The 27,880-nt window shown below is 43.0% G+C and overlaps 1 protein-coding gene across 5 annotated transcripts in view; it reads right to left on the minus strand.

Annotated features, from left to right (window-relative positions):
• The window catches only part of arap2 (ArfGAP with RhoGAP domain, ankyrin repeat and PH domain 2), an 88,332-nt gene that overhangs the window by 30,368 nt on the left and 30,084 nt on the right, over positions 1-27,880 (minus strand). For all 5 annotated transcript variants that reach the window (XM_028999609.1, XM_028999610.1, XM_028999612.1 and 2 more), the window contains exons 10-15: positions 23,047-23,153; positions 17,934-18,133; positions 14,398-14,483; positions 13,709-13,891; positions 10,002-10,176; positions 8,343-8,471 (exon numbers count right to left, since the gene is read on the minus strand). In XM_028999609.1, coding sequence (XP_028855442.1) covers positions 8,343-8,471; positions 10,002-10,176; positions 13,709-13,891; positions 14,398-14,483; positions 17,934-18,133; positions 23,047-23,153 — 880 coding nt within the window. The remainder of the gene's footprint in view (positions 1-8,342; positions 8,472-10,001; positions 10,177-13,708; positions 13,892-14,397; positions 14,484-17,933; positions 18,134-23,046; positions 23,154-27,880) is intronic.

Genomic DNA, 27,880 nt, shown 5'->3' on the forward strand with positions numbered 1-27,880 from the left:
CGGTGCTTTGCTCAGTGGCACCTCAACCGCTAGGCCACCACTGCTCCGGCTATACATCTACATTTCTTGTGCAATGTCCAAAATAGTAGAAGTTAGAAGCTACAGGGGAATTGACGCATGAAAATGAAAGGTTTAAGGACGATAACCAGCAATCCAGTATTTTCCAGCATGGTGGTCCACCAGAACTTCTTTTATAGTCTTTTTTTTTTTTTTTCCAAATGGTTGGGTTGGGTTTAGATAGAATTTAGATAGAATATGTGAAAAGTGCATTTGTTTCAGCTTCTCCAATGAAAATTAGTACGTGTGTAAGTGTGTATACGTATAGGTATAATGGGATGGTGATATGGTACCTCTGAGCAAACCATACCTCAAGGGTAAAACTATAATAACCATAATCACAGTGTTCGATAATGATACGCCATTTCTAAGACACCCTGTCAACGATACGTGACAGGTGACCAGACTGTGGCATGTTCAGATGTTAACCTTTAATTAGACGTTCACTACAGTCACACATCACACACCTCCCTGCCTATGAAAGTGAAATGAGGCTGGTGCAGAGAGCGGGACCCGAGACGGTCATCACCCTGCAGAGATCCAGGGAGCAACACAGCAGTGATGAATAACGAGAGGAGAGGGAAAAAAAAAAAAAAAAAAAAAAAAAGGAGCCGCAGAGGCTCCGTGGAGAACGAGTGAAACCGAGGCTTTGAGTAAATGGATGTAAGGCGGGGATCTCTGCGCTGTGAATTAATGGGATAAATTACCGCAGGCTTGAATAAATGGAGGCAAGAGGGAAACAAAAGAGAGAAACATCTTCACTTTGAAATTCTTATTCTTCCTCGTGTTTGGTGGGCCACTGTAGATGTTCTTTAAAACCTCGCCCAAACGTTTCCCTGTGAAAGAATTCCCTCGGTTGCACTGGCAGGCCTTCCTTGTCCTTTGCTATCTAATGCATTGCAGAGCCGGAGAGCATTTGAATAAGACCCTTTCTATTACCAGCCTCCTACAGAGGTTTTTCTTTCCATTTGTCATTTTTATGACTATCTATAGAGGCATTATGAGCCCACACACTGCTCCCCCAGGAGCTCATGGCTGCCCACTACTCCCTCAGTGGATGGGTTAAATGCAGAGACCACATTTCACTCTGTGCAATGGGTGCTGGTCACCTAAGACGGCGCTCACCATTTCTCCGGACAATCATTTTACCCCAAAAAAGGGCTAAAGGCTGGGGTAAAGATTTTACCCTGAAGTCTTCTTCACAACACTCTCCTGGAAAGTTTTTGATAATCCAACAAATAATTGATTTAGGTTCAATCTTAGTAGCCGCAACATCCTTGCCTGTGACGTACTTGATAGCTGCATGTGTTTCCCTGCAGGTAACCATGGTTACCTGCAGGTAACCAATGATTTCAAGCATCATCTTCCAGTCTTCTATTCTAACTCAGTCAGCATGACAGAATGATCTCCAGCCTTGTGCTCGTCAACACTCTCACTCGTGTTAATGAGAGGATCACTGAAATTATGAAAGTGAAAGTGTGAAGTGATGATACACAGCAGCACAGCACATGGTGCACACAGTGAAATTTGTCCTCTGCATTTAACCCATCACCCTGAGTAAGCAGTCCTTTTTTGGAAGGTCCTTTTGTGGCAGGGCTGAAATTCAGTAGAAATTTTTTTTTTTTTTTTTTTTTCTCACATGAGTGAAATGTCACCTACAGAGTTACCCATTTCAGTTTTATAATGGCACTTCTGGGCATTTCCAGACCAATATCAAATTCTGGAAAACACACATAAATTGCCCTGTTCATAAGAAAACCTGATTAAAATTCTACAAATTATGACTCTGTTACAAAATATATACAAAAACGGGCATTAAGTGATTCAGGAAAGTATGACCTTTTCCTACAGGCCCATGTATGTCATCAGGTTTGAGGACAGCATTGCAACGACTTCAGCAGGAGACAAGCTGCTTGTGTTTGTTTTCTCGAATACTCTACAAGACTCTCATTCACTTTCGCCCACACGGAGAAGTGGAAAATGCCACTTAATAATTCATGGATGGGTGGGGGGGGTTGCAGATGCGACATCTCCAGCTGTTCCCGCTGCCTGGATGCAAGAAAGACTGCATGGGCCACTCATTGCGGTGGTCGAGCCAGGAGATCGAGAAACAAACATCTGTGTGCCGGTTCATAACCTTGAAAATTTCAATTAAGACTTAAATTAAATGCCTTTATTAAACATTCACAGAATTTTCCCTCTGATGTTTAAATAGAAGTTATGTGACCTTGGTGGGTGGTTTAACAAGCCCACTGATTTGTGGAAAGAAACAAGACATAAATCTTTTTTTTTTTGTTGTTGTTCATTATGTTGATCAGCTCTGCTCTGAACGACTGGTTTTACCACATTTGCTTATCTAAGCTGCATTTTAAAACCAACTTTGCACCATTTTTGTGACTTGAGCAACTAGGCAAAATGGTCGATATTTAGTTTATCACCACCCACCTAACCGCCCATCCATTCTGCTTGCCTGGAGCCTACAGTACAATGTAGAAACACTGGATGGTGTGCCTGTCCAACTCTAGGTACACACACACACACACACACATAGAAATAGTTGGGCTTTTTTATTACAAAGTCATTCATTTTACCAGTTTAAAAACACCTCGGTCTCAATATAATAAATATAAAGCAATATAATTTTTTTATTGTGTAACCTTAAATGGACTGTTTTGCAGTCAGTGTGTGTCATGTCTGTTCTTGTAAAAACGCACACAGTATTAACCACGCTGCCTGACTCAAGTTAACTCAATAATGTTCACATTTGCTTTCACTTCATTTCCATGCATTTGATCTGAAAGAAAATCTTGTATAAAAGACATTTCACATCCATCAGGCTTACAGACTGTGTCTGATCCAACAGAATTGAGAGCGTGATCACAGTCCAAGCTGAGACACTTTTTCTTATCAATCATCTGTTAGGTGGACATGGGTATCATTCAAATGAATAACCTGAACCTGTGCCCTCATTCAGACTTGCAAAAATGAAACATATCAGTCATTACGCTCTGTTGGTTTTAGCAGATGAAGATGTGAGTTTCTTGCTACACGCTGAACAAGATCAAGTCGTATCATTCGTGGCCGAGTGTCCTGAGAGGTTAAAGGACAAAGCAGTAACTCAAGCCAATGGCACAGCCTCAGTTGTGACTTCTGAGCTGATATCTCAACCTTGATCAGATGAAAAATGTGCTCCCTTTATATGTCTGACCTTGTCAGGACAGTCACAGTCACATGTGCAAGTGTGTGTGTGCCTGTGTAGACGCAAGATGAAGTCCTCCTGTACACAAGATATACGTCTCTCTATATTCAAATCAGGTCTTGATGCACATAAATGATGAGCACCTGAAAAGTACTTTATTTACGTATCTAAAGGTGAAATAAATTATTTGGAGACTATATACTGAACTGTGCAAAAGTAGCACGATACCAGGCAAGTCTCAAAAATAGATAAAGAGCAAATGAGAAAAATATTAAAAATGTATTTACTGAGGAATATTATGCAATACCCTCTAGATATCTAATTACAGCCCAAATGGAACAACTAAAATGTTTTTTATATACAGTAAATATAAAACTTGTTAAGTTATGTACTTAACAAAAAAAAGGTGAAATAACTAAAAACATGTTTTATATTCTAGTTTCTTTGCTCTGATTACTGCTTTGGCATTCTCTCGATGAGCTTCAAGAGGTCGTCACCTGAAATGGTTTTCCAACAGTCTTGAAGGAGTTCCCAGAGGTGTTTAGCACTTGTTGGCCCTTTTGCCTTCACTCCAAACCATCTGGATTGGGTTCAGGTCCGGTGACTGTGGAGGTCAGGTCTCCACTTTTTGTTAAGTACATAACTCCACACGTGTTCATTCATAGTTTTGATGCCTTCAGTGAGAATCTACCAATGTAAATGGTCATGAAAATAAAGAACACACATTGAATGAGAAGGTGTGTCCAAACTTTTGGCCTGTACTGTGTGTGTGTGATTTTATACAGGGAGTGCAGAATTATTAGGCAAATGAGTATTTTGTCCACATCATCCTCTTCATGCATGTTGTCTTACTCCAAGCTGTATAGGCTCGAAAGCCTACTACCAATTAAGCATATTAGGTGATGTGCATCTCTGTAATGAGAAGGGGTGTGGTCTAATGACATCAACACCCTATATCAGGTGTGCATAATTATTAGGCAACTTCCTTTCCTTTGGCAAAATGGGTCAAAAGAAGGACTTGACAGGCTCAGAAAAGTAAAAAAAATAGTGAGATATCTTGCAGAGGGATGCAGCACTCTTAAAATGACAAAGCTTCTGAAGCGTGATCATCGAACAATCAAGAGTTTCATTCAAAATAGTCAACAGGATCGCAAGAGGCGTGTGGAAAAACCAAGGCGCAAAATAACTGCCCATGAACTGAGAAAAGTCAAGCGTGCAGCTGCCAAGATGCCACTTGTCACCAGTTTGGCTATATTTCAGAGCTGCAACATCACTGGAGTGCCCAAAAGCATAAGGTGTGCAATACTCAGAGACATGGCCAAGGTAAGACACACAAGCTGAAACATCAAGACTGGGCCAAGAAATATCTCAAGACTGATTTTTCTAAGGTTTTATGGACTGATGAAATGAGAGTGAGTCTTGATGGGCCAGATGGATGGGCCCGTGGCCGGATTGGTAAAGGGCAGAGAGCTCCAGTCCGACTCAGACGCCAGCAAGGTGGAGGTGGAGTACTGGTTTGGGCTGGTATCATCAAAGATGAGCTTGTGGGGCCTTTTTGGGTTGAGGATGGAGTCAAGCTCAACTCCCAGTCCTACTGCCAGTTTCTGGAAGACACCTTCTTAAAGCAGTGGTACAGGAAGAAGTCTGCATCCTTCAAGAAAAACATGATTTTCATGCAGGACAATGCTCGATCACACGCGTCCAAGTACTCCACAGCGTGGCTGGCAAGAAAGGGTATAAAAGAAGAAAACCTAATGACATGGCCTCCTTGTTCACCTGATCTGAACCCCATTGAGAACCTGTGGTCCATCATCAAATGTGAGATTTACAAGGAGGGAAAACAGTACACCTCTCTGAACAGTGTCTGGGAGGCTGTGGTTGCTGCTGCACGCAATGTTGATGGTGAACAGATCAAAACACTGACAGAATCCATGGATGGCAGGTTTTTGAGTGTCCTTGCAAAGAAAGGTGGCTATATTGAAAGTGAAGTGATTGTCGTGAAAGTGAAGTGATTGTAACACGTGATACACAGCAGCACAGCACACAGTGCACACAGTGAAATTTGTCCTCTGCATTTAACCCATCACCCTGAGTGAGCAGTGGGCAGCCATGACAGGCGCCCGGGGAGCAGTGTGTGGCGACGGTGCTTTGCTCAGTGGCACCTCAGTGGTACGTTGGCAGATCGGGATTCGAACCAGCAACCTTCTGATTACGGGGCCGCTTCCTTAACCACTAGGCCACCACTGCCCCACTGATTTCTTTTTGTTTTGTTTTTGAATGTATAATGCACAGTAATTATGCACAGTAATAATAATTATGCACAGTAATAGTCGCCTGCACACACAGATATCCCCCTAAAATAGCTAAAAATAAAAACAAACTAAAAACTACTTCCAAAAACATTCAGCTTTGATATTAATGAGTTTTTTGGGTTCATTGAGAACATGGTTGTTGTTCAATAATAAAAATTATTCCTCAAAAATACAACTTGCCTAATAATTCTGCACTCCCTGTGTGTGTGTGTGTGTGTGTGTGTGTGTGTATATATATATATATACACACACACACACACACACACACACACACACACACACACACACACACACACACACATATATATATATATATATATATATACACACACAAATTAACTATACCATAATCAAGACAACTTCTCAATCAAGCAAACTTGTCTGCTTGAAACTATATATATATATAAAGTTTCAAGCAGACAAGATTGCTTGCTCTTGATTATGTCATAGTTCACTTTTGGTTAGTTCTGTTTTTGTGCTCACCCATACGGTATATTTTGGTCTGGGGGCAGAGCCTCTTTAGGAGTATTGAACTGGGGAGCACATTTATATGGCAGTTGAGAACAGATATCGAATTTTTTTCTGCCTCACTTGACCATGTTAACACCAAACAGCCTAATGGCCTAATCACTGTGAACCACAGAAACACTAAAAACATATACACTGTTCTCTGCTGTCGTTTTGCTGTTACAAACCAAAAGAGGAATCACATCTCGAAGAAAAGCAGTGCGCCAGAGACCTTTCAGAGTAGAAAAGGTTCTGGTGTAAAACAAGCAATATCCAGCTTTTATTAAAATCCACGGTGGAGGCTGGATAAATTATTAAGGCCTGGGGTTATCTATAGATGCTTCCGACCATTAGCAAGAAACTGAGGCGCACACTTAAAAAGTCCCTGTACACTATCTCAACATTCCGTCTTGATTCAAGGAGTTTAAAGAACATCACTTAAGCAAAGGGTCCTTTGAATTTTTCAGCAACTTTGCAACTCTTAAAACCCCATTAATAACAACAAACTCACACAGCTTTTATTATGGATGAAATAACAAGCCGGTAATCGGCCATGAGCATTACAATGCTTTTACGGGAGAACTTTTTCAGAATGTTTTTAAGACCATGCGTCCCAGGAGGACAAAAAAAAAAAAAAAGATGCATGAGTCAGCGGATAGATGAATAAATAAATGAGTCAAAATAACAGCAACGAGGGTTTTGGCCGGAAAGCAGCACTGTCAGCCAGACGGGCAGTCTCCTGACCAAATGCAGTCGCCACGGAATATCCTTCAGTTATGAGCATCTCTCATCCAGGATGATTAACAGAATTTGCTCAAAAATTCAGTTCAAAAATAATGTGAGTTTCAGACTGTAATTCGCTTTCATGCCACTGCCGTTAAAACAAATCACGCATTGAGAAGCCCCAATAAACTGTGGTAACACCAAAGAAGATGGACACATCACTGAAGTTAGATGTATTTTGACATACAGAGAGGTGTCATGGGAATTGTGTCAGGTTGGGCAGTGGCAGTGGAGGCCTAGTGGTTAAGGAAGCGGCCCCGTAATCAGAAGGTTGCCGGTTCGAATCCCGATCCGCCAAGATGCAACTGAGGTACCACTGAGCAAAGCACCGTCCCCACACACTTTTCCCTGGGGGCGCCTGTCATGGCTGCACCCTGCTCACCAAGGGTGATGGGTTAAAAGCACAGGACACATTTTGCTGTGTCACCAAGTGCTGTGCTGCTGTGTATCACAATGACAATCACTTCACCTTCACTTTCAGGTTGTGCTAGAGCTAGTAATTTACAATAATGTAATAATTTCTGGAGCAGCCTTAACCTACGAGAGCCCTGAAAAAAGAACTCAAGGAAACACCTTAAAATCGTATTAATTACTTAATGAATTAATTAAAACAATAAAAAAAAAAAAGTTTATTTTAAATGACTTTTGCATTGGAAGCACACAAATTCTCCTGATATAAACTATCTAGAGAGTCAGCCTTAAATCCGCCAGATGCAGATCTACAAAGCACAGACGCCTAAAAGATTTAGCTCTCTGAAGCTTCAGCAGCTGGGGGAGTTTGAAAAGCTCGGCTTCAGCCCAGTGGGGGTATACACAAGCGCACACAGTATACATCCAGCCGACTCGATTATACACTGCCGTGCGGACACATGCGCACACCCACGCAGCGAGGCAGGAAGTCAGCGGCGGAGACTCGGGGATAGCTGGTGCGAACGCCCCCACCCCGTTGCCGTATCCGGCAGGGGCCTCCGGGGACGGGGGGGATCCAGCTGGTCCCCTCACCTCAGCTCAGCTTTGGAAAGCCGGGTGTGGGCCCTCCCTGTGCTCCTCTCTCTTGGGGAACATCCAGAGTCGGCTCCCTACCGCTAATTACCGCCCGGCCCACTGCTCCACTCCAGATGTTGGATGGAAGGACGACATGAGCGCTCAGCGAGGCAACATGGTGCAGAGGAATGGGGGGGGGAAGTAACGAAAGAAAGGAACACTGATTAAAAGTTTTAAACACCCCCTGAAGAGCAATGCACCAGCAGGCGAGCGCTGGGACTGAACCACGGCCACTTTCCTCACGGCGCCTCCTGCTGGTGGTGAAATTCGGTTTATGTTCAAACATCCGGTGGCCAAATGTGACATCTTAGGATTTGCAATATTTTCTAACAACTTGAACTGTGGATGGGGTTATTGTTAACTTGGAAGACTGTTTCAAAAGGTTTCACCATGTGATAAAGAAGGGAGAGTGAGAAAAATTCCCGTTTGGGAGAACTCACCATCTTTCCCTCTCCTGTCCAGGGTGCCCTTCCCTAAGTTGATTGTAGAGCAGTAGAGGAAGCCATCCATGAAAGATGGAATGCCAGTCACAAGACTGCTTTCACTCATCTGGTCCAGTTTTGGAAAGTCTAAGAGAGAACGGGCAGAACCAACAGAGAACAAGAAAGAACATGACATTCCTTCTGGTACAAAATGGAAGAATAAAACAAAACAGTAGCATTAACATTGGTAACTGTACACTAAACATGTCCCAAAATACTTAAGAGAATCAACAGAATTTTAAATCTTATCATAAGATTATATTTACATGTATGTATGTTTACATGTATGTATGTATGTATGTGTGTGTGTGTGGGTGTGTGTGTGTGTGTATATATATAGACACACATATTTTTACATATATATACACACACACTGTTTATAAGCCAGCAGATAACTTTTATTGACAAGAACTTCTTATCTATTCTTATTTTTTATTAGAAATTTAGTGCAATTATTAGAAAAACACAATCAACCAGAAAGGGAGCTAGAGTGTATGTGTCTAATAAAATGGCCAGTCTCAGCATCTCTAATAAAATTCATTTGCATTTTGTGCATTACAGATGCATTAATATATGTATGTATTCGTCCCTTTTCTATTTCCACAAGGCTGTGTTTGAAACAGAGAAATCGCCTCATCTGCCTGTTCGCTCTTCTTCTGTCTGCTTCCTCCTACACTTTTTAAAGTGCCCAACCCCCTACCCTCCCTTCCCTCAACCTTATCATTCTCAAATTCAATTAGCTTCAAGGCTCGGGTTCAATTTTCTACAGGAGGACCTGGCTATACCTTGGAGATATTATCGAGCCTTCTCATGGAGAAAGTTAAAATAACTTTAATAGAAATCCCTTTTAATTGAAGGACTGCATGTCCACGTGGTCTCAGACATCCTTTGCCAAGGAAAAAAGAAGAAGAAAGGAAGATATTGCCTAATGAGATTGGGAAGTGTGCATTTCAATTGTGCTTTTTTTTTTTTTTTTTAATCTGGACTTTGACAGAAATAATGATGTTATTTCAGGCTTTGGAAGTCTGCGGCTCAATGGTAAATACTATTTAACTTCACAGTAATAATGAAAAGGGCCACAACACATATCTTCTTAATGCCTATTTAACATGCAGAAATGTGCATTTATTGATCAAAAAGCTGCTTTATATTCCCGTGCACCCCATTCTATAGCAATTTTAGAATTATGCTCTCACAATTCCAAATATTCAAATGATTGTTTTTAAGCAACAAAAGTAAGGAGACTCTCAACATTTTATATATTTGGAACAGCTATATGCAAACACACACAGATGTTTTAAGTCCTGTCTGGGTACCCCAAAGTGAGAGTGTGTGTATGTGTGTGTGTGTACACGTGTGTGTGAGTGAGAGAGACACAGAGAGAGAGAGAGAGAGAGACTGCTTGTGTGTGTGTCGCCATTGTGTGTGACCCTGTGACTGCAATTAGGTCCCAGCTAAGAGCCTTGTGCAGGAGAGCACACACAGATGCCACGCATAAATTATGCAAAACAAGGTCCCTGGAAAAACTCCCAGTGCTGCACGCAACAGCTGTACATCAACTCTAACTTATTCATCACGCACACACACAATTTCATTATTAAACGGCAAGACACACACCTGAGAGCTTGTTGTGGTAGAGAAACTCCATCTGCAGTCTGTGTCCAGCTTTCTGGGCCAGCAGGTAGGGGGTGGAGTAGACGGGGTCACCAGTAGCACACATGACATCAGCACCACTGAACACCAGAGCCATGGTCTCCAGAACGTCGGGGAGGAGTACAGCTAAACACAGGGCCTGCAAACATACACACAGGTGTTAAAACACACACATACTGGTTAAAACACAGAAATTAGTGGACACACAGGCACATTACACACAGGGGTGAGGAAGCAGACTTGTAACCGAAAGGCTGTGAGTTTGAATCCCTGTGTCCCCACACACTGCTCCCCGGGCGCCTGTAATGGCTGCCCACTGCTCACCAATGCAGAGGACACACTCCGTTTTGTTCTCCGTGTGCGGTGCTTGCTGTGTATCGCAATGACGAAATCACTCTCACTTTCCCTGAATGGTTTTAAAACCGACAATTTCTCAACCAGTGCAGATGAGCTAAACAGGTCTAGCAGATAAGGTTTTATGTTCACAGCAATCGGAGACAGGAAACGAGCTATTAAAATTGGTGTGTGTGCATAATATTAATGGGGAGAAAAGTTTCTCCTGCAGAAACTTTGATGAGCCGGTGCAACAGATCATTAGAGGCTAAATAACACACGGGGAACTCATGTAAATCTAATACTATCTGCTACACCAGCTTGTGTGATGCAGGCTCAAGGGAACCGTTTTCTCGCCGTGTTTCTTGGTGACACCATAACTTTTATCAGTTTTTTTTTCTGCATAGTGCTAGGCCGTGCATTGAAATGAATGTAATATGTGCTCACTCACACATGCGTACACACAATCTACACACACCTCCACCACACGTTCAAAAAGCATCAGGTTCATGTGCTGCTCTCACACACGTGCACGCGCTCACTAGAGACCAGAGGAACTCGTGAGGTGCCTATTAATCCACTTACAAAAGTGGATTAGGCTTGTGCCAGAGAAAACTGCAACTCTAACATATACAGACAGTCAATGTGGACGGGGGAATTAAAGGCTTAAAAAGTATAATGAATAGATGTGCGTAGCATGATTTTCTATGTTTTCGTCTAGCCTTGTAAGAATTTTTTTAAGAATCTTTATCCAACACTTTTGAGGACATCTCACATACAAAACTGCGTCATGTACTTAGATCCAACCACATGAGCATCAAACGTATGGGGACTTGCACAACGTCCCCATTATATGAAATCTTCTCGTTTCAGTACATGTTGGCCAACATAAAGCTAGGTCTAGGTTACAGGTGTAGATGTACAACACATCTTTATCATCAACAATGTGGTAGAGATCCTATATATGTAGCATTTACGACTTCAAAACCATGACACCATGATCACGTAACGTAATTATTGTTACATTACATTATATTACATTACATTGTTACACTGCCCCTAAAGTTACAACGAGACCTCGCCGAAGCCTTCAAATCTCATTGTTACTTTGGGGGCAGTGGTGGCCTAGCGGGTAAAGGAATGTAAGCATGTAAAAAACCTCACGTATGCAACAAACCCAAAACACATTTTTGCTTGCATTTGCAAAACACCTACACTGTTGGACACACACAATAACCAACACAAAACACAGACAAAACTGCTGTTATTAAAGTGCACAGAAGTTCCCCAGGTTCCCCATTCTGTTGTCCCAGCATTTTTGTTGTGTTGTGTCATCACTTCTCATGAGAGAACCTGAACAACGGGACCTTTACTGCAACTATCGACCAGACACCAGCTACTGAGGATTAGTTTTGTTTCTCTCACACTCATGCACACATACATCTCCAGAAAACACACACACACACACACAAGACAGGAAAAAGATGAGGAATGGAGCCAATGAGAGGGAAACGTTTTGGCTGCTGGAGGAGAGGGTTTCTCTGCTGCTGCACATCAGGCACCGTGGGAAAGCGTTCAACTCAACCAATTAAAACCTGATCTTTTACTGGCCAGTCGATAAACACTATAGAGCAAACACACATTTGCGCGCGCGCACACACACACACACACACACACACAAACCGCACAGCAGAGACGATGGAGTCATTTCACCATATACAGCTTTCATCCCTCTTGCTTCATTTCTCTAGGTCTCCTTTACCACAAACACACACACACACACACACACACACACAGAGCGCGCTCTATTGATCCAATAGAAACAGACAAGATCCGCCTAAGAACAAAGCAGGCAGACAGTATCCCTCAACCCACGCATCCACAAACAGAGCTTGAAGACGCTCCTGTCACACAGCACGCAGTGTGTATACACACACCCACACACACAGCTGTACACAGAGCAGTCAAGGAGTACTTGTCAAAACACAACCTCAGCACTATAAAGCGAAGCAAAAACACACAGAGGCAGGCGACACAAGATCACGTGCGCGCACTCGGACAGACAAATTACGACTTCATATAGTCACTTAGGGTGCAACGGTAACCAGGACCTCAATGAAACAATGATTGAATGAAGTCCATGCTCTGTGTCAGTAGTACACACTCACACTGTGTCAGATAATGAACTCCAAGCCTTCTGTGATATGACAGAAACCACTTGGGGCCTTTGTGTGTGTGTGTGTGTGTGTGTGTGTGTGTGTGTGTGTGTGTGTGTGTCCTCTAGGTCACTGTCAGAAAAGACCTTGTGGAGGTTTCTGTGACATGACAGGGTGAAGACGACTCAGGGAATATCAGTGTACCGTGGAAACTGAGAGAACTTGAAAGGACAGACTTTGAAAGGAATAAACTCACTGTGTATATATATATATATATACAGAGAGAGAGAGAGATGAACATGAAGACATACATTTATATGAATTTTGTACATATCCTCATCCTCACACAGGAACAAAGAAAAAGAAAGGAATCAGACACATCGAAGAACACAAAAACCCTGGATTCATCTTATTTATCTTAATCACATCACACACACACAGTAAATCTGAGAGCTAAAAAAAAAAGGCTATTTTTTTCTCCACCACACGTTCACACAGAGCAGAAGATCCATGTGCTTCTCTCACACATGTACACCCACTCACTACAGACCCTAAGAACTCGTGAGGAGCCTCTTAATCCACTTCGGTCCATGCGGGTCTATGTGGACATAGGATAATAAAAATGTAACATGTGCACAGTGAAAGGAAAGATGTGTCCAGCATGATTTTTTTCTGTATCTCTGTATCAGACAACATTTGAAGGACACTGCTGCTGAGAGAAAAAAAAAAAAAAAACACACACACACACACACACACACACAACACACCTCTTCCATGTATTTAGTTATAACCTGTTGAGCACCAACTGTCCCCATAATAACAGAAAGCATATGAGGACTTCCCCCTAAGCCAATAATATGGTGCTGCCTCTACATTTTTCCTAATTAAGATTAGGTTACAGATCCAGTGGTATCTATAACACATTGACAAATGACATACACATCGATAAGTGCCCAGAATGAATGTGTATTTTGTAGTTTTGTTGTGTATAAACAAATATAATATAAAAGAATATATTTTATATGAAATATAAAAGAGTTGCAATTCGGGGTTGACTACATCACCTTGGCTATAGGGAGTTCGGTTGTGAGTCACACCTATTTGATCATGAGGAATAAAATCTACAAGAAGCAAAAATCACCCAAACACACGCGAAAAAAAAAAAAAAAAAAAAAAGTTCACCTGGTTTAGTTTGTTTTGGTCATCAAGGCCATGCAACACTCTCCTGTACTTCCTCTCCCTATATTTCCTGCGGTGGAAAGTTGCCCTCTGCTCTGGTGACGCACCAACGTGAAGCTCTTCCTCGACAGGCAGATTGGCTGCCCAAAAGCTGTTGGCATTTTTATTGCCCACCTCTAAAAAGAGCTGGAAGGGGAAAGAAACTTTAAGTTAAGTTTCTACAAACAGCCTGACCAACAAACAGTGGCAAATGGGCTATAGCATGTAACTGTGCGTGAGTGTCATCAACAGTGTAAGGGTTTCATTCATCGGGTTGTGCAAATTAACAATACAATTCATATGGCATTAATCATTTTGACTAATTGGGGGATTTTAATATTCTGTCGAAGAGTAGCCATAACGTAACATCTTACGAGACCTCGGATCTAGCTCCTCATTAATGTAACCCAGCTCTAAAGGTGATCAAACCCTTCAAAGGAAAGAGTTGAAACTGTCTCCATTCTCATGGATTAGATTCTGAGGTTACTGAAAGGACACTGTATTACCCAAGGCCATCAGATATAAAAGTAAACTAGCCAGGACTCGATTCTAATGTAGGAAACTCTAAACTAGCATAAATTAATAGGTGGACAACAGCCTTACAGCTAAGCTTAAACCAGGCACTGATTTCCTCACGCGCAATTGCACTGTACCTCCACCAGTTCATTGCTCCAGATGCTGCTGTCCAGCTTCATACTCCGGACCTGAGAGATGCCGGGACCCAGAAACCTGTGCTGACCTGCATGTAAAAAGGAGAAATGGAGGATGACACCAGTTTTTTATTACAGACAGTTCCATCTACTGTCAATAGTGCAGCCAAACACACTGCAAGTCAGGATATTAACTGGACTACATTTAGAATAATGACTAAAGTGTCTTTAAAAATACAGCAAGTGTGAATATTAACCACCATTTGAGAAACAAAGGTATATAGAAGGCAAAAGCACAAATAAAACTCACAGAGTTGCTAATTCAACGCATTTATAAAAAGTTGTAATAAAGTGTCTGTCAGGCTCTCTTTAAATATGGTGTGTGTGTGTGTGTGTATGCATGCATGATTAAGACTTTGCATTCCATAAACCTAAAAACTGCGAATGAAACGCGCAAGATATAACCCCTATTTCAAATCCTCATTTACACCACGTCCCGCTGCTAATTGGGGACGTAATGTGATTGTGTGCGTCTGTGTTATGGGGGGGGGGGGGGGGGGGGGGGGCATTAATTGCTAATGACTCATAAGTAATTAATTGTGTTGGTTTCTCTGTTTATTTTGATGAACTTTTTAGTTGAAGTCGTTCATGAATTAAACATCAGAAGGGAAAAAAGGACGCAGTCGCATGAATATGGACCGCAGGGTCCCCTGTGTAATTAGTGCTAATGTGCTGGACTGGTTCTCCATCAGACATCATTATAGTCATCACAAGAAGAATGGTATGTGGGACAAGGCAAGGACAAGCTTGAAGTCTCGGTCCAGCCTGTTTCTCCTAGACACAGCTGACCTCCGGAGAAATAAGTCGGACTTCAGTTATCTAATATGGCAATAATTTAATTCTGAAGGGACAACATTTTATGCACAAAAAAAAACCGACTTTACTAAATATGATTATTGTTTGGCAGTCTTTTCTTATAGTTTCCCCTTACTAACCCAGACATATCCAGTTGCATTGCCCCAGTAATGTCCTATAAGGTCCACATTTATCATTAAATGGGGCAAAATACCTAATCATCTCTTCCATACATTTATATAAAATATATTTTTAAATTATATTTTGCAATTTGCATGAAAAAATAAATGGTGTCCAGGTCACAGCACGACTCATGAGTACACAGTGCTAAATCCGTTCCAGTTCTTATTTTATTTCGTCTATTACTATTATTTATCAGGCTTTGCTGAGACAGGGTGTTTTATTTCATTATTTTTATTCCTTCCTTTCTCTATTACAGAAAATAAATAAATGGTCCTCCGACGTCTTCCTGCCAGCCTTGGAAACGCTGTGGCATTTGTCTCTGCTCTTGCATTGATTTATTTCCTTACACGTCCCAAAGCCAAACCAGTGAGCTCGAGTCTTTTGATGTAATCTTGTCGCTTTCGCCTTCCCTATTGAGTTTTTTTTTTTTAAAGAGCCCTCTCAGTCTTCTCGGTGCCGGCCGGCCTCCGGTTGCATTAACATTTTAAGCCCGACGCGTTCACAGCCAATTAAAACTAAGCGTGATAGGCCGGCGACGCGTCGATAACTACCCCCTAAGACCAAATAAAAGCTGATGTTACCTTTTTAGCTTCTTAACAAATGGCACAGAGGGAAAATGGCAAAAGGGAAGGGGGAGCCGGCGGCTGGCCGTCTCCATGGCAACGGATGCCAGTGCAAGAGGGATGTCTCTGAAAGAGTGTTTGATTTAAAGGGCTTACAGCAATTACATGTGTAGGGAGACGGTCCGACTAAAATATATATGTCATTCATCCAGGCCGTTCCTTTTGATAGCGGAGCGAGGGTGGGAGGGCGGAGTGGGAGGAGGGGGCGGGGAGAGACAGTGTGAGATGGAGATGGAGACCGAGAGCGAGGGATTATCTGATAACTCTTATAAATTGTGAAGTTGGGTACTTGGCAAGTCATGAAAATAACATTCCCCCGCAGCGAGAGGAAGGAGGGCGGGCGAACGTGGGCTCCGCGCCGCAGCTATGCCCCGACCATCCGGTCGCAGCATCCAAAAAAAAAAAAAAAAAAAAACACCAGTCACATTAGAACCATTAATATTTCAACAGTGCTCTCCTTCCTGCAAAATCCAGCACACCGTTCCAAAAGAAGAAAGGCAATCTGGAATCATTTAATGATTAGTCCTCTCATTAGAATCCCTCTCGCCCGCTGCCCGTATTGTCTCCGACAGAGGGGAAGCCTAATTAAATACACTGAGCGCCACTGATACTCGGGCGCCGCCGATCTCGTTCATTTAATCGGCTGAACAGCATGTACGGAATAACCCAAACGACGCTGCTCGCGACGGATAAAAGCTGCCGGGGAAATTTGAGGAGGGCCGCTCGGGCACACCGTGAAAGAAGCGACTTGCGGTAAACCATGCACGTGCGAATTAAAGATAAAAGAACGGCGGTGAGAACGTAGAAGAAAGTGAAAGAGAGAGAGCGAGACCGCCTTTGTATGAACGGCGGGTATGAAAGGTGAATCTGCGAATCAGAAGGAGGGAAATGTCAGGGGCTCCAGCAGCTGAGGTCGGCCCGGACTTCCCCCACGGGACGGAGGCTCAGAGCCGGATGCAGTTTGAACCCAATTTCAGGCCAGAAGCGATGCGTTCTATTCTGGGTCAGGTTATTTATGAGACATGTGTGTGTAACGGAGGCGAGTGCTGCATTGTCTTGCATCTGTGGCCCTGCCGCCCGAGACGCACACAAGAACATGGTTCTGCTCAGAACCATGTTCCGCATGCACAGTGTTCCCGTGGTAAAGGCTGGGACCATGGATCATGGATCAAAACCGCCATGGCTGCGGTGCCTTCCATACTACAGAACTGAAGGCATAATCCCATTGCCACGTCGTTTCATTTAATGCTCAATGCACAATGCAGGAAGGAATCGGCCCCGTAATCAGAAGGTTCCCTGTTCGAATCCCGATACGCCGAGGTGCCACTGAGCGTCCAGACACACTGCTCTCCGGGTGCCTGTCATGGCTGCCCACGTCTCACCAAGGGTGATGGTTAAAAGCAGAGAAGCAAATTCCTTCAGGATTAATAAAGTTTAACAAAAAAAAAAAATTGAGTGGACAGTTGGTACCGCTAATAACATCCTAGGCACATCCGGGCAGTCAATAACAATACATTTACATTTACAGCATTTATCAGATGCCCTTATCCAGAGCGACTTACAATCAGTAGTTACAGGGACAGTCTCCCTGGAGCAATTTAGGGTTAAGTGTCTTGCTCAGGGACACAATGGTAGTAAGTAGGATTTGAACCTGGTAGTAAGTGGGGTTTGAACAATAGTACTGCGGCCAGCCAGCAGGCACACTAGACTTGTATGGCTTCAATATTAACGTAATACAAACAAGAAGAAAATTGTGTAGAACTGAAAGGAACAAGTTGAAGAAATGAATGAAGGATAAATAAACGTAGCAGAGCCTCGGGTCAGGACAGCTCTGTGGCATGTGGGATTAGAACACCCTAACGTGGTCTCCGGGGTTACCTGCACACTTCTTGCAGATGACAACCACCAGGTTGATGGATGCCCACTCGGGGTGTGGCGCTCGGCAGTCGGCGCAGCTGCTGTTGGCTTCGTTGTACCAGATCTTCTCGGCCACTTCGTAATCGGACAGCGTCTCCACAATCGATTCCTGCAGTGCCTCGATCCAGTCCTCGCGCTCGCGCTCCGACTCTGCTGTGAAGCTGCGGGCATTGATTTTCACAGCTGCGATTATTTTATTTTATTTTCTTTATTTGTGCACTTATTCATTTATTCAGCAACATTTGTGCTATCGATTTAGCTTTAAACACCAATTAAACAGTGTGAGTCATTCGAATCGTAAATATGCTGGTCAGACGACCTTAAGAGGTTGAAGTGGACCACTGTATCTGTCAGTCAGTCTGTGTTAAGAATCCAAAACATTAAAACTCACCAACAGGTAAAGTCCAGAACATTGCGATAGTTGCAACGACACCAGTTCATTTTTAGTTTCGTTCTGGCGCTTGCATTCACATTAATGGCATTTATCAAATGCCACAGAAAGACGCAATGAATCGTGGGTAATTTTGCAAAGTGACATATTATTTTTCAGTCATTCCCTAAATGGTTTGGGATCTTATTTAACATGATTTAATAGGCCTGAGCATCTAAGGCTGAACTTCCTTGAGGTTACAGCCAGTAAACCTATTTGAACAGCACGTGTTGTGAGTTGCTCTTGGTATTCAGAGGTTAGGACCTTCTAAAAGTGGCCAGCGAAGGATAACTGTGAAGGATAAGATAACAGTGAGTGATAAACTTCAATGGTGTCCATAGTAACCTTGCTCCAGTGGCATCAACTACTTCATAACAGGCTACAGAGGGTCTCAGTTCAGAGCTGCACCAGGGGACCCAGCACAACAAAAGATCTGCAAGACCACATGAACTATTGTTCAGCTGTTTGTGTGCTTTCAATGGGAAGCCGTTAAAGGGTCAATCAGTCTTCTTTGTGAATTTTGGAGGGATATGGTTGCAGCAAAGAGACGCATGAGGCAACAGACTACACCGATGCCTCGCTGCTCACCTGTTGGTGTGGGCTTATTCCTGTATTGTACAAGGTTGATAAACTCAACCTTTTGAACAAAACTGGCATCAACTAGTCCTCTTAACTGCCTACCAAAGACCATTCTCGGTGCTACATGAGGGTAGCTGTCACACCAAAAAGTTGTCAATCTTGGTAAAAGACTGATGTCTTGATCAATACCCACTACAATTTTTTTAAAAGGAAAGACAATCAGACCCTGGAAAAATACCAACGCCTTAATGGGCCAAATGTCTACAGAGAATGAAGACATCCAAAAAACAAGCTATGGCTTAACTGTCCATTTGGACTTATCCCTGTACAGCACGGTCAAATTATCTCCTCTAACAATCAAACAGATCTGCAAGATCTTTTAGAAAAGCTCACCAAGGGCCTCAGCTTTGAGCTGCATGATGAGACCCTGCAACACCTTTTTTGTTTCATTTACTCAACTGGGCTGTTACCCAGATCAATGTTGAAGATTTTTTTATATAAAATATCATATACACACACACCTTCTGCCCAGCATAGTCCAACATGCCCTTATGGACCGTGGGATTTCGGTTTTGCAGTTCATGTTGAAATGGGTCCAGAAATGTCCAGTGATTGGACATTAACTCATGGGAATGACATTACAGCTTAACAGGCTCTGGTGCTCATTGCGGAGATGGCCTCCTCTTCTGCGGCACCGAAACAGCTGACATTACCATAGCTGCAGAGCCGCTTAAATATACATATCAAGTAGTTGCAAAGCAGCCTAGCATGGGTCTCAGCCTGGAGGTCCATGAGGGGACCTAATCATCCTAAACTGCTCCAAAACATAATTCAGCTTTATATGGCCCTATAATCTAGTTGGACAAATGGTGTCTTCATTAGTCTGTTCCCTTGGTGATTTTCCAAGGAATGGGAGCAAAGTAATTTTAACAAACACCTTGAAAATTCAATATGTATTACTATTCTCTACGCATCAGCAAAAGATTGCATTCTGATGCAGTTGAAATGACTCCCAATCTGTTCAATTTCTGCTGAAATGGGAGAAAAAGCGCAGTGACGAATGTTTGATTTGCTCCATTCTGGTGCAGCAAGGAAAGTAGTACATTCCACATAACACGGGTCCTTACTGCAGACACCATCCAAATGGGCTTTCTTAAACCCCCAAATCACCATACAGAGGAACCACAGGCCTTCAAATCGATTCCATTTGCAAAAAACCCACCACTCCCATTTGTTGGAGTTTATCCTTAAAAAAAAAAAAAAACATCCCCAATTATGTTCAACGAATTTACACATGAAGGCACAAAACGCAGACGCTTAATGGGCAAACCAAGCAAATCGATGCTGGGCAGCATCGCCATCAACTGGATGGAGAGAAAGCCAAAATCTTTACAGAGCCTCAAGGGTCATGCGCCGCAACAAACAACGCGACGGCGTCTCAATGACTCAGAAGAGGCTGAAAGGTACCAACAAAGGCAGAACGTTGTCGTCGATGAGGGCCTCGCGGTGGGTGCGGTGGCAAGGGGTCGGCGTCTGAGCGAGTCGGCCGAATGCGTACGCGCGCTGAGGGAAGATGGGTACAGCAGCTGGCCGGATATCTTGGGAGGATATAGAAAAACATCGATCGATAATTATTCCTTCCAGCCTGACAGGGCGGTCATTACAAACTGTTGAGGGGAAACTCGGTGGGAGACACGTCAATAAAACATAAAAACACAGGCACTTACAAAATAAACTGAATATAAGGATGTAACTATTCAGTAACTGTAACTAATGCTTGTATTAGTCTGTTAAGTATAGAATCCATACAAATCTACCCATTTCCTCCATGGGGCTCTTAACATTTCTCCAGGAAGTTTCCCTTGAGATCTGGTTATCATTAACAACCCGATGATGAAGTTTGGAATGTGGGACCCCTGTTCTAACCCACCATTAAGGTTAGGGTTGCTGAGAAACCTGAAGCTGTACTACCAGTCAAAAATTTGGACATATTTGGAGACATTTATTGGTCTTGGATTTTTTTATGTTGTACAACAAAACTGAAAAAAACCTCACGTGAGGTTATGTAATAAACAAAAAACAATTGCAAACAGCCTCTCCAAAGCAGGGTGCTTTTGCTCTGCTGTCAGCATTTCACACTCTTGGCCTGTCCCTACCACCTTCAGTTAGACAACGGGGATGGTTTCCAACATTCTTATCATTCACCCTTGTTAATTAGCATCTCATCAAGCAGCTTTTGATGATGACAATGGTGAACAAAGCAGCCACAAAGGTAAAAAGAGGCGACTGAGAAGCAACAAAAAAAAAAAAACATAGGTTTCTTGCATTGGATTCGTCAAAACGGCTTCACCATAACCAACACAGAGTAGGTGCATCCAAACTTTTGACTGTTACTGTATGTCCTAGGCAGACACCCACCTGGGCCAATGTAATGTCATCATTTCATATAACCTGCGTGACTTTTGAGATCTGAACCACAGTAAGATCCCATGTACCCTTGGTGCAGAGGAGCCAAATGCTGCACCAAAGTCAGTCAATACCAATATCAATCAATATGACGTTTTCTCCTGGCAGCTGTAGCGCAGCACCGATTCTTGATGGCCATTTGGAATGAAGGCATTCTGAAGAGAGACGGGCTTCTTCCAACACTCTAACTTCTAACTTGCCATCCTCAGCTCCAGCGTTCTTACCTGCAGACTGCTGCAGTGCAGCTGTTCTCCCTCACATGCCCGCAGCCCACGGGATTTCTCGCTGATTTACATTAATAGTCAAGCTGTTACGTGTCGCTGGGACACGACCAGACAGTAACTGCCACAGTCACCCCCACCCCCTCCCAGTTTCATATTCACTCCATTTCTACCTGAACAAGTTTTACTTAAATTCATTAATTGTGCGATAGGCTCATTTCTGTCACAGCAACAGTCTTCTGTCAATTTTGTCCTGTGATTTTGAATAGAATATCACATAAAAAAAAATTATATCCAAAGTTAACTCACTCAACCCCTGAAACTCCGGACTGACCAAGTCCAGTTTATTGAAGGCGTATGCTTACTAATTTTATTTTATATATAAATTTGACACTGCACCCAACTTCCCGTGGAGGTGACAGAAGTGGGAAAGAATGACATGAATATATCCAGTATGAAATATTATTTACTTTTTATTACAGCGTTAGTCAGACCCATTTTCTGAAAAATAGAAACCAATCCATATGGCCGATCAACAATCAAACTGAAGTTTAAATAATCTTGAAAAGGACAGAATTTTTAACATGAATGTATTTTTAAACAAACACTGCCTTTCAGTACTGTACAGCACTATTGATTACGTTCTCTATTCTATTCATATTATTATATAAATAGGTTATACTCAATCCACTGCACTGTTAGTGACATATCATTATGGTGCAATATTTATTACACCATACCACAACGTCAAATAGTTATATATTTTATTTATTTAATTTTTGAAATCAAAACCAGGATTTACAGTCCAGTAGCCCATGGCAGCAGTAACAGTGTGTGTGTGTGTGTGTGTGTGTGTGTGTGTGTTACATGGAAAGCTCAGCTCTGTGGTTTTAATTCACATTTTGCACCACCTACATGGTAATTATTTTAAAACTGAGCATTACATCCTTTAGGAAAAAAAAATCCTCCTTCAGGCTTTTTAAATGAATGGGGGTTTTAAAAGGTGCTGAGATGCATCTATTATCACCAGGTCCTATTTAAAGGCAAGATCTGCACCTCCATGTAGCGAGCAGACAGTAGCCTGGGGTTACAACACAAATCATTTGAACGCGTCTGAAGAGCAGGTGGATAAGCAGCTTCAATGTAAAGGGAATCAAAAACAGGGTGTTTGCACTTCAAATTTAAGGCAGTACAAGATGAGGGAGACATTAAGCATTTTTAATGCATCTTTATGTAACTTCAACCCTTGTTCTGCCTTTATGACCGACTTTCAGAGGCACAGAGTGAAACGTGATGAATAATTGATCAAAAAAACGAAAGAAAAAGTCAGCATAACCTTGGATTGTTGGATCCTGCAACACAAAAGCATCAGACTCACCAGAAGCTCTTGAATGGCGTGTTGATCTCGAAACCCTTCTTATCCACATGTTTTACGCTGGCTGCGTACAGATCAATGATGGTAACTGCCAGTCCGGCGCTGAAGTCCTACAAAAAAAAAAAAGAGCATCAAAACCAGGCCTCTCATTTCATCAGCTTACTCACAACACACAATTATCACCTTTCATTCGTAATAACTGTAGTAATATCAGCATAACAAATGTATTATAACAGTCAAAAAAAAAAAAAAAAAAAAAAGTGAAGTGATTGTCACATGTGATACACAGCAGCACAGCACACAGTGCACACAGTGAAATTTGTCCTCTGCATTTAACCCATCACCCTGAGTGAGCAGTGGGCAGCCATGACAAGCGCCCGGGGAGCAGTGTGTGGGGACGGTGCTTTGCTCAGTGGCACCTCAGTGGCACCTTGCCGGCTCGGGATTCGAACCAGCAACCTTCTGATTACAGGGCCGCTTCCTTAACCGCTAGGCCACCACTGCCCCTGTCAGAGAGAACCCCTAAACATAGCGTCAGCATCAAAACGAATACATTTTGTCTTGTACATTATTTCCTTTCTTTCTATAAATGAGACATTTTTGGGGGGAAGGATCGGTGAAAAATACTGGCGACGAACATGTATCCTCACACATGAGCACACCCCAAAAACACAGGCACCCACATCTCTCTATCAGTTCATCAACTGCCTCACGCAAACTATCTTTGTTTCCTGACTATGCCTTTTGGACTTTGCCATTGATTGATTCTGATGTTGCCGACATCTTCTTCCAACCACGACACGGTTTTCTGCTCTCTCTCGGATGACGTATCCGTCCCCAGGCTTTATCCACCAGTACGCATAGGCTGGTGCTACACTCTCACCTCCTGCTTCACATCTCTCTCGCCCAGCCCAGCGATGCCACGGCCCTCACTGCACTCCAGGGCGCCCTCGACTCCCCCACGTCGTCAGACGCCGGTGCGCCCCACATCCCACGCTCTGATACCAGTACATCTTCAAAGATACAGAAACCAAGATCCTGCAGTGGCCCGCACAGAGCAAAGACCTCAACGCTATTGAGAATTTGTGGCGGGTGCTCAAAGTGAATGTCCATGCTTGGACACCATGCAATTTGGACCAGCTAGGCCAATTTGCAAATGAAAAATCCTGCAGGACACCGGTACAGACTTAGTAAAGAACTGCTCTGAGAGATTGGTGTCTGATGTTGCTCAGAAAGGGTACACAATTGATAATTACTGGCCAGGGGGCTAATTATTTTGGATGTCTACATTTTTTCGTTTCTACTCAGTGGATCAAAAAAATATCATGGACATTGTTATTTAGAGAGTATTTCTTTTGTAAAATAAGATAAACTTCATGTGAATGATGGGCTCTAGACTAACTTGTTGCACTGGTGCATATTTACATTTACATTAACAGCATTTATCAGACGCCCTTATCCAGAGCGACTTACAATCAGTCGTTACAGGGACAGTCCCCCCTGGAGACACTCAGGGTTAAGTGTCTTGTTCAGGGACACAATGGTAGTAAGTGGGATTTGAACCTGGGTCTTCTGGTTCATAGATGAGCGTGTTACCCACTAGGCTACTACCACCCTGGATATTGCATATAGGCAATACTGACTTGTAAATGATTAAATAACAATCTGGTTGCCGTCTTTATTTGATAAAGTGAAGTGATTGTCACATGTGATACACAGCAGCACACGGTGCACACAGTGAAACTTGTCCTCAGTATTTAACCCATCACCCTGAGTGAGCAGTAGGCAGCCATGACAGGCGCCCGGGGAGCAGTGTGTGGGGACGATGCTTTGCTCAGTAGCACCTCAATGGCACCTTGGCAGGTCGGGATGCGAACCGGCAACCTTCTGATTATGGGGGACTTACTGAAAATGTGTTGGTGCTTAAAGTGCTTCACTGAGCTGAAATTTTGTTTTAAGGGCTTGAACTCAACCTGATTATTTGCTTGCTGCTTTGCTGCAGCAGGGAGAGGGGACACTGCGCCAGCACATTTATCGCTGCAATGTAATGCATTTTGTAGAATCATTGTGCTTTTTCAATGTTTAATTTCTAGCATTTTACCCGGGTTCTGGCTTGCGTGGTAAATGAGCAGTCGGGTTATGTGTTTCGATTAGCGCAAAAATGAATGCTGAAGCGGTGAAACGGAGGCTAGCTTTTTATTATGAATGTGGACTCGCCCCCTGAGCGGCTGGATGCACTGTAATGACCATTCCAGGGCTCTGGAGCGCTACCTAATTTCTCAATGGTGCGACCTCCGTTTTTGTCGCACTCTAGAGCCCTTTAATGGTCATTTTCATGGAGGAAAAAAAAAACTAAAAAAAAAAAAAACATAAATGACCAGGTGTGTCCGTCCTTTCGACTCGTGTTTATTGGTTCTGAAGTTCCGAAATGTGAATTTTGAGATCTTCTTTCTGCAACCTAACTGCTGGATTTCACACGTCCAATTTCCCCTTTTGGTTGTTCTTCATATATGTGTCCCAAATACAGTTATTACTGCTATTATTAATGTAGTTTTTATTATATATATATATATTTTTTTTTACAGCTGCTTGGCTGAAAACCATCACAGGGCAGCACAACAATAAAAGCCTCCTGATAAGTGGCCGCGTGCGGAGGAACGCCGCGTCAGCCGAGATGCTGGGTTACGACCTGCCATGGTGCTAATGCCCCTCATCTCTCCTGGCAGCCAATTACAGCCCACCGGCGAGCTGCTCACCGCAAGTTACCGCGCAGATCTGCCGCGCGCTCCTACGCCCCATTCAATTATGACACATGGTGGAGGTGGGGGGTATGTGGGATTGCGCCAAGTTTTAATATTTAATGTTTACTTGAGCTCGCCCAATTACACCAGATACGGACCATGATGCAACACTGATTTACCTTATGAATAACATGGCACGTCGCATTTTAAAACCCTTGTTTTTTGCATGACATGCCTTATTAAAAGTGAGAAACTGGTCCAGCATTTTCACACAGCCATTAGGAGAGACCACTGGAGCCTCAGGTAGATGATGTCCCCTTAGGGTCAGAAGACAGGTCATGCCCAGAGAAATGCACCCAAGCTAATTAAGGCGGAAGCCTTCCGCACAGGCCATTGAATATCTGAAATTTTCAGAGCCTTTTGGAACCATAGAGGTCCAGTGTCAGATGAAGGGCTGCTTTATTTATCTCTGCAAACCATCCCCGAAGTTCAGAAGTAACTTTGTTCTTGCAGAGCAGTATGCGGTGTGTTTCAACTGCACAGTTGTGATCTTCAGACTAAACTAGATCGACTGCGCTGTGAAAAGAACAAGCCCACATGACTTTACCTGTATAGCAAAGCCTATTACATAGTAGTAGTAGTAGTGATAATAATAATAATACGTGAATTTACTATGAGGTCACTGTGGCCCTTCCACCTTCACTACTGCAAACCAACAGAGCTAATAATCAGCATATTTTTGCTTAAGCAATAAAAACGGTACACAGTTGGTCTCCCACCATGTGCACTGTCATAAGCACAAAATATGTCTGATAAACGATAAAATTCGCCGTCCCCCTGATTTGTTTGGATCTACTGGAATCACAACATTACAAATTTGCAATTGGAGAATAACTAAAGTGATATGGCTACATTTTTAAAACTTTTAAAGACAAACCTTATCATTTGTATTAACTGGCACTAAGAGTCACTTAAAAAAACAAGGAAAGCAAGCTAACGTATTATATAAGCCATGTAGATTTCATACTGACCTCTTGTGGTCTCTATAAGACAACAATATATTTGGCCCAATTGAATTTAATGTTGGTTGTGATTAATAAATTAATGTTTCTAAAACACTATATATCACTGGATTATCAATATTTTAATGACACCGTTAAGAAAAGGACCGTCACCAACATTCAACATATTTTTGGTTGTAATTCAAAATTTTGGAATTTGCTGTGGCTGAAATGTATACTGTAAAGCCGGTCCTGTTGAGAACCTGCATACAGACCTATAGACCCAGCTAAACATGTATGGACCCCATTCTCAGGAGATCAGTGTGGCCTTTGGCCTTTACCCACACTGGCATGCTGGCTCCACCAGAGGAGCTGTCATTTATTAATGCGCTCTGGCACTGAGAAGTACACTAAAACACCAGGATCAAATCATCTGCATATTTGGCCATTCACCCTGAGACGTCCTGGTTGGCAGAGAAGCCCTGAAGGACTGCGGCCCGGCTTTTCCCATAATTCCCCACGGTATGATCTCTACTCTCTGAGGCTTTTATTTTTATTACGCCCCCTCACAATGTCCACGCTGCTCCATCCTACTCCACCTCTCACACAAAGACACGCTCCATCACTCACTCGCCAGCACATAAAAGGCCCCACTTAAACCTCAAGAACAAGGAGATGATAAAGCCTTACATGGCGAAGAGGAGCGGCGAGAGTGGAGGGGAGCGGAGGGGCCAGACACACTCGCTAAGTGTCATTAATCCACCGTGTCACTCGCGACACTCTGAAACAAGCACCGCGTCACCCTGGGAAACAATCTATTGTTACCGTGGCGACTGCAGGGCTAAAGCGGTGAAAAGAACCTAATGAAGCTAGAGATGAATTAAGCCGGTTCCCTCAAGGCGAGAGGCGAGGCGCCGCCGCCGCCGAGTCACCTGCACAGCGACTGGCGCAGGAAGAGCCCTGAACCTCTGTTGCCATCAAACTTTGTGTTGGAATTAAAAATGTACAAAAAGAAAAACGTCAGGCAGGACTTCCCTTGTCTTATCGTTCCGGCGCAAAATGGCCGAGTCCCCGGGGACATGGAAGTGAGCTTTG

Source organism: Denticeps clupeoides, chromosome 1 (genome assembly GCF_900700375.1).
Source record: "Denticeps clupeoides chromosome 1, fDenClu1.1, whole genome shotgun sequence".
NCBI lineage: Eukaryota > Metazoa > Chordata > Actinopteri > Clupeiformes > Denticipitidae > Denticeps > Denticeps clupeoides.